The following is a 12,848-nucleotide window of genomic DNA, read 5'->3' on the forward strand; positions in this document are numbered from 1 at the left end:
GTGGTGAACTGCACCAAAGTAAAAGACTCTGGGGTGGGAGGGGGAGGGTTCACGTCTTTGAAACATGATGACAGAGGACCTAGTGGGGCTTGAATTATGTGGAAAACTGGGAAATGTTATGCACATACAAACTATTGCATTTTACTGTTGACTGTAAACCATTAATTCACCCAATAAAGATAAAAAAGCAAGAAAGGAAACTAGACAACAACCTCAGCTATTAGCCAGCAGAGAAGAAATGTGCAATGTCTGACTAAATGAAGGCTATCCTGAATAAGACAAGCAGAGGAAAGCTAGAAAATAAACTGTATATACAATTAAATGTACTGGGCGGGGTCAAAAGGATGAAGGGAAAAGTAACAGCTCAACAAACGCTAGTCTAACTAGCTATTGAGCTTATTAGAGCAAAGAAAACCAGAGGCCCCACATCTGACTTCTTAGCCCTGGTCACCGCAGAATGGGCAGAATGGTGGAAGAATTAGTGTGACTTACCATAGCGCACACAGCAAGCTGGCAAGTCTAACCATCATTTCTTTCTTTGTGCAATGAAATTCACTTCTTTCTCTCTCTCTCTCCCTTCCTTCCTTCCTTCCTTCCTTCCTTTCTTTCCTTCTTTCTTTCTCCCTCTCATTCTTTCCTTCTTTCTTTCAAATTCTCGCCAGGGTTATAGCTGGGGCTAGGTGCTAGCACTGTAAATCCATCGCTCTCAGTGGTAGCTTTTCCCTTTTTTATTCAATTGGACGGAGAGAAATTGAGGTTGGAGTGGGAGATTTAAAAAAAAAAAAAAGGAAAGAGAAAGATAGACACCTGCAGACCTGCTTCACCATTCATGAAGCTTTCTCCTTGCTGGTAGGGAGCAGGGACTCAAACCGAGCTCCTCGCCCATAGTCTGAGCACCCACTCTCTATCAGGCCCTGTGCCTGGTTCTGGGGTTCAGAGTTAGACGAGATCTACTCTCCACTTCACAGAACTTCCTGTGTGGTCTGGGAAACAGATAAGTCACCAAGGGTGATGACAATGTTGTCTGGGAACCCCCAGGAAGGAGAGGTGGGTGATGCAGGGTTAATCCAGAAGAGAAATGCCCAAGGTGTCGCTGAAGACTGGCAGGCTTCCCAGAGCAGACTCTGGGTCAAGACGCACGAGAACCCAGCAAAGCAAGGGAACTAGGGAGTGGCCCGGTTAAGCGCGTGTCTCCGGAAGAATCTAAATGCATTAAGTACAGCCATTCAACAAGTTCCGTAGTCGGAAGAGCAAGTCCCTTTTTGGGGTCGGGAGATATAGAAAGGAAACAAGCCAAAAACAAAGATCACACGTCTGGAGACATTTTCCCAGCAGCACTGTGTGTCATAATGACAAAGTGGCCGAAGTCCAAGTGACCATCTCCGGGTCAGTGAAATAAGAACTGCACCTTCAAGGTGCTCTCATGGGAAAGAAAGATAAGTAAACGGATTGACGGTGTGCTTGGGGGTGGGGGCAGGACAATGGTTTGTTCCTGGAGAGACGATAGGGCTGTGGGAGATTTGTGAGGAGAAAGTACATCTGGAGAGATCCAGGAAGACATCCAGGAAGAGGTACTCCTGAAGCTAGGAGGGAGAATATACCTTACAGAGAATCAGAGGACAAGAAGGTGTATTCTAGAGAGGGAGCTTACTGCATATCAAAGACACTATCAAATCCTAAACATGCACAGGCAAGTGGTTTAGTGTGTAGAGGTGTTTGGGCTTTGCTCTGCATTGAGCAGTGCTCTGGTCAGGGGGAAAAAAAAAAAAAGGGAGTCGGGCAGTAGCACAGCGGATTAAGCGCATGTGGTGTGAAACACATGGACTGGCGTAAGGATCCCCATTTGAGCCTCCAGCTCCCCACCTGCAGGGGAGTCACTTCACAGGTGGTGAAGCAGGTCTGCAGGTGTCTGTCTTTCTGTCCCCCTGTCTTCCCCTCCTCTCTCCATTTCCCTCTGTCCTATCCAACAAAGACAACATTAACAACAACAATAACTACAACAATAAAACAACAAGGGCAACAAAAGGAAATAAGTAAATAAATAAATAAAAAATTTTTTTAAAAAGTGAGATGATTAGAGAGACTATCTGAGCTTGTTCTAATCAGGACTGAGAATTCTCCAAGGACGAGCTCGGAATGGCCACGACAAGCACATGGAAAGATGCTCAGTGAGTCTAGGAGATGACTCAGCAGGGCAGCATCAGACTTACATGCCCGAGACCCCAGGCTGTGCCCCACCACTGCATGCAGTCAAGTTGAATGGTACTCTGGTATTCTTCTCTCTCACAAAGATAAGTAAACCAACAAACAAATGCCATATGGTAATACATCTGGTAGAGGACACACATTACAATGTGCAAAGACTCCAGTTCAAGCCCCTGGCCCCCAACTGCATGTGTATGTGTGTGTGTGTGGGGGGGGGGGGGTCATTAAGGGTTGTGAAGCAGTGCTGTAGCTGTCTCTTTCTCTCAATTTTCCCTCTCCCCTCTTAATTTCTTTCTACGGGGGCAGGAAAACTAGCAGAGGAGTAACACCCAGGATTCGCATTTGAAAAGTCCTCAATTCCATTCCCACCACCACAGAATACCAGAGCTGACTGATACTCAGTTGGAGGACTTGCACCTCCTGTTACCCAGGATTCCACTTCTAGACATAGAACCAACAGAAGGGAGCTGGATGGTGGCACACCTGGTTGAGTGCACATGTTACAATGCACAAGGACCCAGGTTTGAGCCGTGGTCCCCACCTGCAGGGGGAAAGCTTTATAAGTGGTGAAGCAGAGCTGTAGGTGTCTCTCTGCCTCTCTCCTTTTCTGTCTCCCCCTTCCCTCTCCATCTTTGACTCTCTATCCAATAAAAAAAAAGAACCAAGATAATAAGGAAAAGAACCAACAGAAATGCGTGCACACAGGCACTGAGAGATCTGTGCTATTTCTGAGCCACATTACTATGTTAGTCCAAAATGTCAATGACTCAGATATTGTTAGAGGAAATCAAACATATAGTCCTCAATAACAGAGATCAGGGCTAGCATTAGGGTTAGGACAAAAAGTAAATGAAAATCAAGGAAGCAACCAATACAAAATCAATAGAACGATCGTCTTTGAGGTAAACCGGCGACACAGGAGTAGTGGATGAGGGCTATGCTATTGCTTGACCTGGGTTAAAATAACTTTTCCTCTGTGACAAATCTTCAGCGATAAGTTTTGTGTGTGATATGTCTCATAACACGTGAGTCTCAAGTAAAATAAATAACTTGCACATATCAGCACTTCATCATGAGGAACAAATTACTTGGGACACCACCCTGAGCCCATAATAACCTCCTCATGTAAAATACTGGATACTCCCATGACACTAGAACCACTAGCTCAGCCCTGACCCTCTAGGGGCACAAGGATCCACGTGGAAGACAAAGATCCCAGTGACAAAAACAGACCAGGGGATCCTCAGGTGTTGGGCATTACACCCTGCTCCATCGGTGATGCTGTGGTCTATTTGCATAATCACTGTTTTGCCTGAGACCCGCCCGCCTGCAGGGTATTGGTTAATCCCACTGGTTAGAACCTTCACAACAGCTGCTATGGAAGCATGCTACCTTCGTGCTCTTTTCTCCACCCCCTCTCCTAGCCATTTCCTTTTCCGACCTGCCACTTCCAGTTTGCATTGCGTTCCTGCTCCGCTCTGCCAGGGGTCCCTGGATCCTCTCTCCCGCCCGGCAAAGCTAGCCTGGCACTCAGGAGCTGGGAAGTCTGGGGACTCTGGGCTTAGGTTTCCCCTCAGAAGGAGAAAAATCACAATACTCTTTGTCTCAACTTCCTGGAGTGAGTGGGTGATTCACTGAATGAGTAAAATGTGAACTTGTTCACACCTCTACCTAAACATACGAGGTGAATTATAAACAATAGTCTTACTACACGGTGATAAATGTCAGCTTGCAGGAGAACAGTTAACGTCTTCAGAGTCTCAAGGGGCACTGAATTCCCATCAGTGGTCAATGGCTCTTTTCAGCTCCTGGGCACTTTTCTATTGTAGATGTGCACAGGGCATTTTCTTTCTTTTTATTATTTTTATTAGTGATTTAATATTGATTTACAAAAATTTAAGCTAAGAAGGGTACAACTCTGCACTGTTCCCATCACCAGAGTTTTGAATCCCCAACCCTCCCACTGGAAGCTACAGTGGTTCTCCCAAGGTTGCAGGTGTGGGTTAACTATTATTTCTACAACTGTCTGTACTTGTATACATTTGCCCATTTTTCCCCCTATGGTCCCATCTGCTCTTCCTTTCTAAGTCACACATACACCTATTACTATATCCAAATGTCCCTCACTTTTTCTCTTCTCTCTGGGTGCTGATAGAGTTAGGATTCAAAGTTCTCTGATGATCCTCCTATCACTTCTCCCCTCTGGGAGTATGGACCAGAGTTATTTTAGGGGTGCATAAGGTTCCAGCTTCTATAATTGCTTCTCTGCTGGGCAGGGGCATTGGCAGGTCAATCCATACGCCCAGCTGCCCAAGGCATTTTTCTATATTAGAAAATACAGCCCTAATTTAACATCAAAAAGAGGAGAAACATCAAAATTTCTCTCCCCAGAAGAGAAGCTGCCATTTCCTGCTGAGTTGGCAGTATACTTTATCACAAAAAAAACTGCAATGTTCTGACATGGGTCACTGTGCTGAGAAGCCAAAACTGGGCTCCAGCTGCCCTTTGATCTGCAAGAGATGCCAGACTGGAGAACTTCAGCAGGAAACGCCAGCCTCAAGTTTGGGTCTGACTCTCCAAGAGGCATGGCTTGGGTTGTTACAGACTTCTTCCTCGGACAAACAGGAGTTAACTAAGGCACTCCTGCTCCCTTCAGGAGACAGACGCTATTTCCACTACTCCCTTCACACTTAGTCTGAGGAGGCTGTGCAGTGATCTCCTAAATTTGGGGGATGTATCTCAGTGTATCTCAGAGCACAAGGCTCGCATGCCTGGGAGCCAGAGTTGATTCCCAGAATCAGCATGCCACAGCTGAATGGATCCCTCTTCTTCTCCGAAATATATGTGAATCAGTTTTTTTTTTCTTTCTTTTAAAAGGGGTCAGCGAGCATGGTTTAGAGAGTGTGGTTCTTCTGTAGAACCGAAAGGGGGAAAGGACTGCTAAAAGAGCTAAGTAGGGGCCAGTTGGTGCCTCACCTGGTTGATCGCACATGTTACAATGTACAAGAACCTGGGTTCAAGCCCCTGGCCCCCACCTGCAGGGGGAAAGCTTTACAAGTGTTGAAGCAGTGTGCTGCAGCAGGTGTCTCTCTGTCTCTCTCCCTCTCTTTCTCCCCCCTCCCTCTCGATTTCTGACTGTCTCTACCCAATAAATGAAAATAGTAATATAGAGAGTAGTAAACTAAAAGGGCTGCCTACTAAAAGCCGGAGAGCTGGTCTCAAGTCCTGCTTTCCAGACATGTCACCTCTCTCATCCTCAGCAGTCATCTCTGAGACAGAGACCTCCATTGCCTTTATTTATCAACTTCTGTATTTTTACCAGCGTACTGCTCAGTTACGGCATATGATGGTGCAGGCCATCTAGCCTGGGACTTCAAAGTCTCAGGCATGAAAGTCTTTATACCATCTCACCAGCCCTCCGTGGCATCTAACAATGTCATTACCAGCACTATGGTCGCCATCACTTATTTTGTGGCTAGTAAATGCCCGGGTGTGAGAAATACTGCTATTTCTAATTTCACTTTTAACCATTACAGTGTGGCTAGGAGAAAGGTGAACTAATTAGTGCCCCCTCTTTTTTTTTTTTTTAAGATGAGAAAAAATGAGCCACAGAGAGATGAAATTCATTGCCCAAGGCCATTTAACCCAAGTACACATCACACCCAGGTAGACTAGCACACCTTAGCCAAAATCTATTTTAATTCACATCCACACGATCCAGCCATATGCCTTAGAGTCCAGATGGAAGAAGTGAGGTGGCAGAAAAGAAAGAGCCAGAAGGCGTAGGGCCCAGACTAGCACTCTTCTCATCCACATGCCCAGAGCTGGGCGCGCCTCCGAGGTGACTCCCAGCCAAGTCAAGCATAGGCCAATTCGGTCCCGTTATTCCTGGCCAGGTGCCTCTGCTGGGGTTCACGCGTGCACCCTTGAGTGCAGGGAGACCCACAGCCTGGGCCCTACAACCGGCCGGCTACCACGCGCCACCTGCGCGCAGGCCCGGGCTGAGCTGCCAGGGTGCCTCCCTGCCCAGGAGGACCGCGCCCCACTGCCCCGGGATCCCCTCTCGCAGCGGGAACCCCCAGGACCGCCGGGCGGGGCGAGGCGCCTGCCTGCGGGAGTGGCGGAGCGCACCCGGCGACGCGCACTCCCTTTTAAGTCCAGGAATGAGGAGCGCGCGGCCGCCCCGACCCACTTCCCCGGGGCGCGGAGGCGGCCGACGCCCCCTCGGGCCAGCTTGCTTACCTGCTGCGGCTCGGGTCCTGCTGCTGGCGGGGAGAAGCGCGGTGAGCGAGAGCGCCCACAGCAGGCGCCACCACTGCCCGTTCCTCCTACAACACGGACGGGAGGGAGAGAAGGTGAGCGGGACGCGGAGTGCCGGCAAGGGGCGCGGGGCCGCAGGAGCGCGGGGGCTCGGGGGCGCAGGAGCGCGGCGGAGGGGGGCAGGGGCCGCAGGGGCGCAGGAGCGCGGCGGAGGGGCGCAGGGGGCGCAGGAGCGCGGGGGCTGGGGGGCTCAGGGCGCGCAGGGGCGCAGGAGCGCGGGGGCGCAGGAGCGCGGGGGCGCAGGAGCGCGGGGGCGCAGGAGCGCGGGGGCGCAGGAGCGCGGGGGCGCAGGAGCGCGGGGGCGCAGGGACGCGGGGGCGCAGGGACGCGGGGGCGCAGGGACGCAGGAGCGCGGCGGAGGGGCGCAGGGGGCGCAGGAGCGTGGGGGCTCGGAGGCGCAGGGGGCGCAGGGGTGCAGGGACTCGGGGACTCAGGGGCACAGGGGCACGACGGCCCAGAGACACTGGGGGCGCAAGGGGGCAGCGTTCCGCAGAGGGGCTCAGGGGTGCATGGGCGCAGGGCGTCGCGAAGGCGCAGGGTTCCTCGGGGGGACTCAAGGGCGCAGGAGGATCAGGGGCGCAGGCCTTACCTTGGCGCCATGTCGCGGGTCTGCGGGCCCCCGAAGGCTCAGAGTCGCCGCGCTCCGCACTCCAGGGAGCTCTGCGCGCGGGCCGTCGCGGCTCCGAGCTGCTGCAGAGACAAAGGCGGCGCGGCGGCTCCAGGCTCCGGGCTCCCGGCTTCTGGTTCCCGGCTGCGGCTCCCGCCCGCGCCCGAGTCTCTGCGCTCTGAAACCCGACTCTGCGGACGCGCCCAGCGCTCCCCGTGCCGCGCCCTCCGCCGCGCGCACGCCCCCGGGCTCCCCGCCCACAAGCCCGCGCTCCCCGGCTTCCTAGCTCCCACCCCGCGCGGCCTCGGGCGACCTTCCGAAGAGCCCCGGACCTCCGCGGCCACTGGGGCCCTGGCGGGGTCTGCACCTCCTGCACAGACCTCGCTGGGACCCTCGGAGGCTGCCGTCACTGGACGACCCAAGGGACTGAGGAAGAAACTGAGGCTCAGCTGGGTGGCGCGAATATCCCGAGGTCACAGCTTGGGACTGTGCTCCTGGATACCGTGGCCAGCCTTGCTTCCTGAGTGGCGCTGGTGGAGGGAATATAAGTGATGCATGCAACGAAATTCAGCTGAAGTGACCCTAATACAATGTTTTATTAAAGAGACTATTATTTTCAGGGCTGAACGGTAACACACCCAGTAGAGTACACACATTGCCATGTGCAAAGACCAGGGTTCAAGTCCCTCCCCCCACCTTTGGTGGGGGGGTACTTTAAGAGAGGTGAGCAGTGCTTCAGGTGTGTCTCTCATCCATGTAGGTGTGTGTGTGTGTGTGTGTGTGTGTGTGTGTGTGTGTGTGTGTGTAGGTGTCCGTGGTACAGGCACAGAGCACTAGCGAAAACCTAGGTGTCTGTCTCTCCCTCCCTATTTCCCCTCCCCTCTCAATTTCTCTTTGTCTCTGTCCATTAGTTTCTTTCTGTCTCTGTCCAATAAATAAAGTAAAAACAACCAAATGGGAGTCATGTGGTAGCACAGTGGGTTAAGCGCACATGGTGCCAAGTGCAAAGACCAGCATAAGGATCCCGGTTTCCCACCTGCAGGGGGGTCGCTTCACAGGCGGTGAAGCAGGTCTGCAGGTGTCTATCTTTCTCTCCCGTCTCTATCTTCCCCTCCTCTCTCCAATTCTCTCTGTCCTATCCAACAACAATGACATCAATAACAACAACAATAATAACTACAACAATTAAAAAAAAAACAAGGGCAACAAAAGGGGAAATAAAATAAGTAAATATATTTTTTAATTATCTTTATTTATTTATTGGATAGAGACAGTCAGAAATCCAGAGGGAAGGGAGGGATAGAGAGGGTGAAAGACAGAGAGACACCTGCTGCCCTGCTTCACCACTTGTGAAGCTTTCCCCCTGCAGATGGGGACTGGGGGCTTGAACCTGGGTTCTGTGTGCAGTCAACCAGGTGCACCACCACCCGGCCCCTAAATAAATATTTTTAAAACGAAATTTAAAAAGGAATATTCCAAGGTTTCTTTCTCACTATGTTGCTTGTCCCCAGCCTGTTATCCATACTCCAGCTCTAGGTAAACAAGTTCTTAATTTTGTTCTCTAAGGTAGTGTCAGGTAGTAGGAGCTGCTTCCTAACTTTGGATGAATGAAGAACGGAGTCTGAAGTGAAACACCCGCTGTAGGCACTGTAAAGAGAGCAAGAAAAAGGAAGCAGGATGTGCCTCCAAACCCTGGCCGTGGTGTGTGGTTTACCAGAAGTCTTCAGGGCAGTGTGCCCCACCTGCAGAGCATAGCACAAGGCCCCTCAGTCACAGGAACATGAGGTCAGTGCGGGAGAGGAGGTACTGCTGAGTTAAGCTGAGGCCTGGGCATTTCTGAAGCCAGGCGAGCCCCTGGGCCTCTCTTCCTGATGAACTAAGTAGCCAGGGTGGGCTGTGGCTTTGTGGTCAGTTCCTGGTTCCACTGGGTTTCCCTTTCAGACGGCAAGCCACCACCTGACAAGTGAAAGCCATGGGTCAGGCATTGACTGGGTGCTGATTATGTTTCCGGCTTCAAGTCAAACCTGCATCATCTCATTTAATCCCCACCACATCCCTGAAAAGGTGCTACTGCAGTCAGTCCTCATTCCATAGATAAGACTTAAAACATGCTGAGGCAAGAGAGGGAGGTCAAGTGGTGGTGGGCCCAGGAAAGCACACATGTTACCTTGCCTGGGAACCCAGGTTCAAGTCCCCAGGCCCCACCTGGAATGGGGGCACTTTATAAGCAGTGGAGCAGTGCTACAGGTACCTGTCTCCCTTTCCCTGTATCTTGCTCTCTATTAAAAAAAAAAAAAGGAAAGATGGGAGGAAGGAAGCAAGCCACCAGAAACAGTGAAGTCAGGAAGGAGCATTGCTCCACTGATAGCCTTGGTTAAAATAAAAAGAACAAGTTGACAGGGAGATAACATAGTGGATATGCAGAAAGACCCTCACTGCTGAGGCACCGAGAGTTCTAGATTGAATCCCTGAACCACCAGAAGCCAGAGTTTAGCAGTGCTTTGGTAAATTTAAAATAAATAAATAACAACGTAACAAAATATAACAAGCATGCTAAGACTACCTCATGATAGGCGATGTCCTTGATAGACTGAGTGGCACTGAAAAGGGGCTGTTGCCTTTAGTTAAGACAGTGGCCTCCCCTTTGCTTCAGCTTCCATCACTCCTTGTTGTGCTCCAACACCAAGGCTAGAATCACTTGCCATTTCTCACCTCACTTCCAAAGAACTGGAATCTACTGAGTGCTCACATCTGTTTAAAATGGGTGAAAGTATGCAGAAGGGGAGAACAGTGTTTCAAGAAAGACACGGGAGAATATATCCCTGTATGTTCAAGATACAAATGAAATGTATCTATACTGAACAAAAAAATTTTTTAGGTGAGGAGGAGCCAGGCAGTGGCACACCTGGTAAAGCACACATACTTCAGTCCACAAGGACCCAGGTTCAAACACCCAGTTCCTCAACTGTAGCCAGTGGGGATTTTACAAGCTGTGCTTCAGGTCTCCTTTCTCTCTCTCTCTCTCTCTTTCTCTCTCTCTTTTCCCCACCCTTCCTCCCTCCCTTCCTATCTTCCCCCTTCCCTCTTGATTTCTCTCTGTCTCTATCCAAAAAAGAAAGAGAGAAAGAGGGGGCAGGTGGTGGTGCACCTGGTTGAACACACACGTTACAGTGCACAAGGACCCAGGTTCAAGCCCCCAGTCCCCACCTGCAGAGGGAAATCTTTGCAAGTGGTGAAGCAGTGCTGCAGGTCTCTCTCTCTCTCTCTCTCTCTCTCTCCCTCCCTCCCTCTCTATAACCTCCTTCCCTCTCAATATCTAGCAGTCTCTATCCAATAAATAAATAAAGGTAATTTTAAAAAGTTTATAAAAAAAGAAAAGAAAAGAAAGGGAGAAAGTAGAGAAGAAATAAGGAAAGCACAAAAGAATGAAAAGAAGAAAGAGAAAGAGTGAAAAAAATATGGTCATTCTCAGTGGAGTGTTAACAGCAGAGGAAAAGCATAGCTTGCTAGACTTCACTCTAGTCTGATTTTTCAGTCCAAAGTGCATATGCTTAAGGCAACAGGTTTCTTTACTTCTTGGCAAGGAAATCCTATGTATTTATTCCATACGTGTGTGTGTGTGTGTGTGTGTGTGTGTGTGTGTGTGTGTGTGTAAGTATCAGATAATATCCAGTTCCCTGGAAAGTCTCCAATGCACATTTCTTCCCCGTAAGTGGCTAGAGGCAGATGACAATGATGCTACAATTTTATACTTATTTTACCAGGGAAACCATCCTCTACCCAGAGGCATCATGGGCCCTCATTTGGAGTTGGGCATGGATGTGGGAATAGGGAATTTAGACTGATGGAGGGCAGCGAGGGTGACTGGTCTGGGAGCTGAAAGTGGGACAAATGGTTCCAGCTGTGGGTGTGGGAGGGATGGGGACCGGACACCAAGCGGAGCAGCTTGTCTCCTGCCAGAATGTGTTCCAAGTGCTTATGTGATTTTTTTTCCATTTAATTTGAAGTTGTAGCAACAGTCAAAGGGAAGCTTTGTGTCATATCTACCACTTGTTCTAAATTATTTACCATGCTTCAGTCCAAACTGACATGTGGTGACACGAGGATCTTATGTCCTGGCTCTTTTAAGGCTCAGCTAGATTCTGGGGCTGTTCTGTTTTCCTATGACCCACCCAGTGTCCCAGAAAACTCAGCCTCCAGAAGCATTCTCCACATGACCTCAAGCAGCTGGAAGGGGCACAAAATCAGTGAGATGCATCCCCATTTGGGCTTGAGGAGAAGTCACCAAACATGTGTCTTTCTGCATCTCAGTGTCTCCAGTATGTGGGGATAAAAGCTCCTTTGTGAGGCTATGGTGAGAAAGTTCAGGGGTGACACCCAAAGCTTACATCCTCATTTGACTTCAGGAGCAGAAAAGGGCTAAAGAGGTGGGAAGGGTAGTGGCACACCCAATTAAGCACACACAGCACACATGGTACTGTGTGCAAGGACCCGGGTTCCAGCCCCAGCTCCGCACCTTTTCAGGGGAAAAGCTTCACGAGTGGTAAATCAGGTCTGCAAGTCTTTCTCCCCCATCTATCTTCCCCTATGCTCTCAATTTCTCTTTGTACTGTCCAGTAAGATAGGGAGAAAAATAAGTAAGGAGAAAATGGCTACCAGGAGTATTGGCTATGTAGAATTGGCATTACTACCCAGCAGTAACTCCGGAGGCAACAAAAAGAAAAAAAAAAGGCTGAAGAGCCTTAACCAGCTGCCTCGGAAAGACTGTACTGGGATAGCCAGAGATGGGGACTGCCTTTCAGGTAATCAAAAGGAAACAGCAGCAGTTCAAATCCCCTGCTGCCTTCTATTCTACAAGCATCTCAGAGTCTGCAGGAATGTAGAAGAATGCAGGCTGTTCTATATAAGAATAGTGGTTTGAAGAAGGAGAAGCAGAAGAAGAAGAAAAGGATGAGCGAAGCTGCGGAGATATCTCACCAGGTAGGGTGCTTGCATTGTCCTGGCCCAGGTTCAAGCCCCAGCATCACTTGGGGAAATGCTTTGACAATAAAAGAAGTGTCTGGGGAGTCGGGAGGTAGCGCAGCGGGTTAAGTTCATGTGGCACGAAGCACAAGGACCGGCATAAGGATCCCGGTTTGAGCCCCCGGCTCCCCACCTGCAGGGGAGTCGCTTCACAGGCGGTGAAGCAGGTCTGCAGGTGTCTGTCTTTCTCTCCCTCCCTCTGTCTTCCCCTCCCCTCTCCATTTCTCTCTGTCCTATCCAACAACGACGACATCAATAACAACAACAATAAAACAACAAGGGCAACAAAAGGAAATAAATAAATATTTTTTTTTAAAAAAGAAGTGTTTGTGCTGTAGTGTCTCCCCATCTCTGTGTCTGTCTGTCCAAATGGGAAAATGGGGGGCAGTGAAATTGCACATGCGCACAACCCAGGCTCCACCGGAAAGAAAGGCTGCTCCTGGCAGTGCCTAGAAGGCGCTTTGGGGCCCAGTCGCTCCCCCTCTGCTTCTGCCATTGTATCATGATAAACATGGGCTTCCTGCACCAGCACCTGCTCCCCACTACCTGAGTGCTTCTCTGGTGCTGGAACTTGCTCTGCCCACCAGCAAAGCAAACTGGCAGTGCCCAGGAATTCACAATACCCTGACCAGCAGCTCTCCGTTGATGACAGAAAGGAGTCCTTTATCTCCACTAACAGGGATTCTCTAGCCAC

General features: G+C 50.1%; 1 protein-coding gene across 1 annotated transcript in view; it reads right to left on the minus strand.

Annotated features, from left to right (window-relative positions):
- COL15A1 (collagen type XV alpha 1 chain) overlaps window positions 1-7,390 on the minus strand; it is a 140,160-nt gene extending 132,770 nt beyond the window's left edge. The window contains exons 1-2 of the mRNA XM_060199107.1: window positions 7,115-7,390; window positions 6,448-6,533 (exon numbers count right to left, since the gene is read on the minus strand). Of these exons, the coding sequence (XP_060055090.1) occupies window positions 6,448-6,533; window positions 7,115-7,125 (97 nt within the window). The 5' untranslated portion in view covers window positions 7,126-7,390. The remainder of the gene's footprint in view (window positions 1-6,447; window positions 6,534-7,114) is intronic.
- Between the last annotated feature and the right edge of the window lie 5,458 nt (window positions 7,391-12,848).

The sequence above is a fragment of the Erinaceus europaeus genome, chromosome 10 (assembly GCF_950295315.1).
Source record: "Erinaceus europaeus chromosome 10, mEriEur2.1, whole genome shotgun sequence".
Taxonomy (NCBI): domain Eukaryota; kingdom Metazoa; phylum Chordata; class Mammalia; order Eulipotyphla; family Erinaceidae; genus Erinaceus; species Erinaceus europaeus.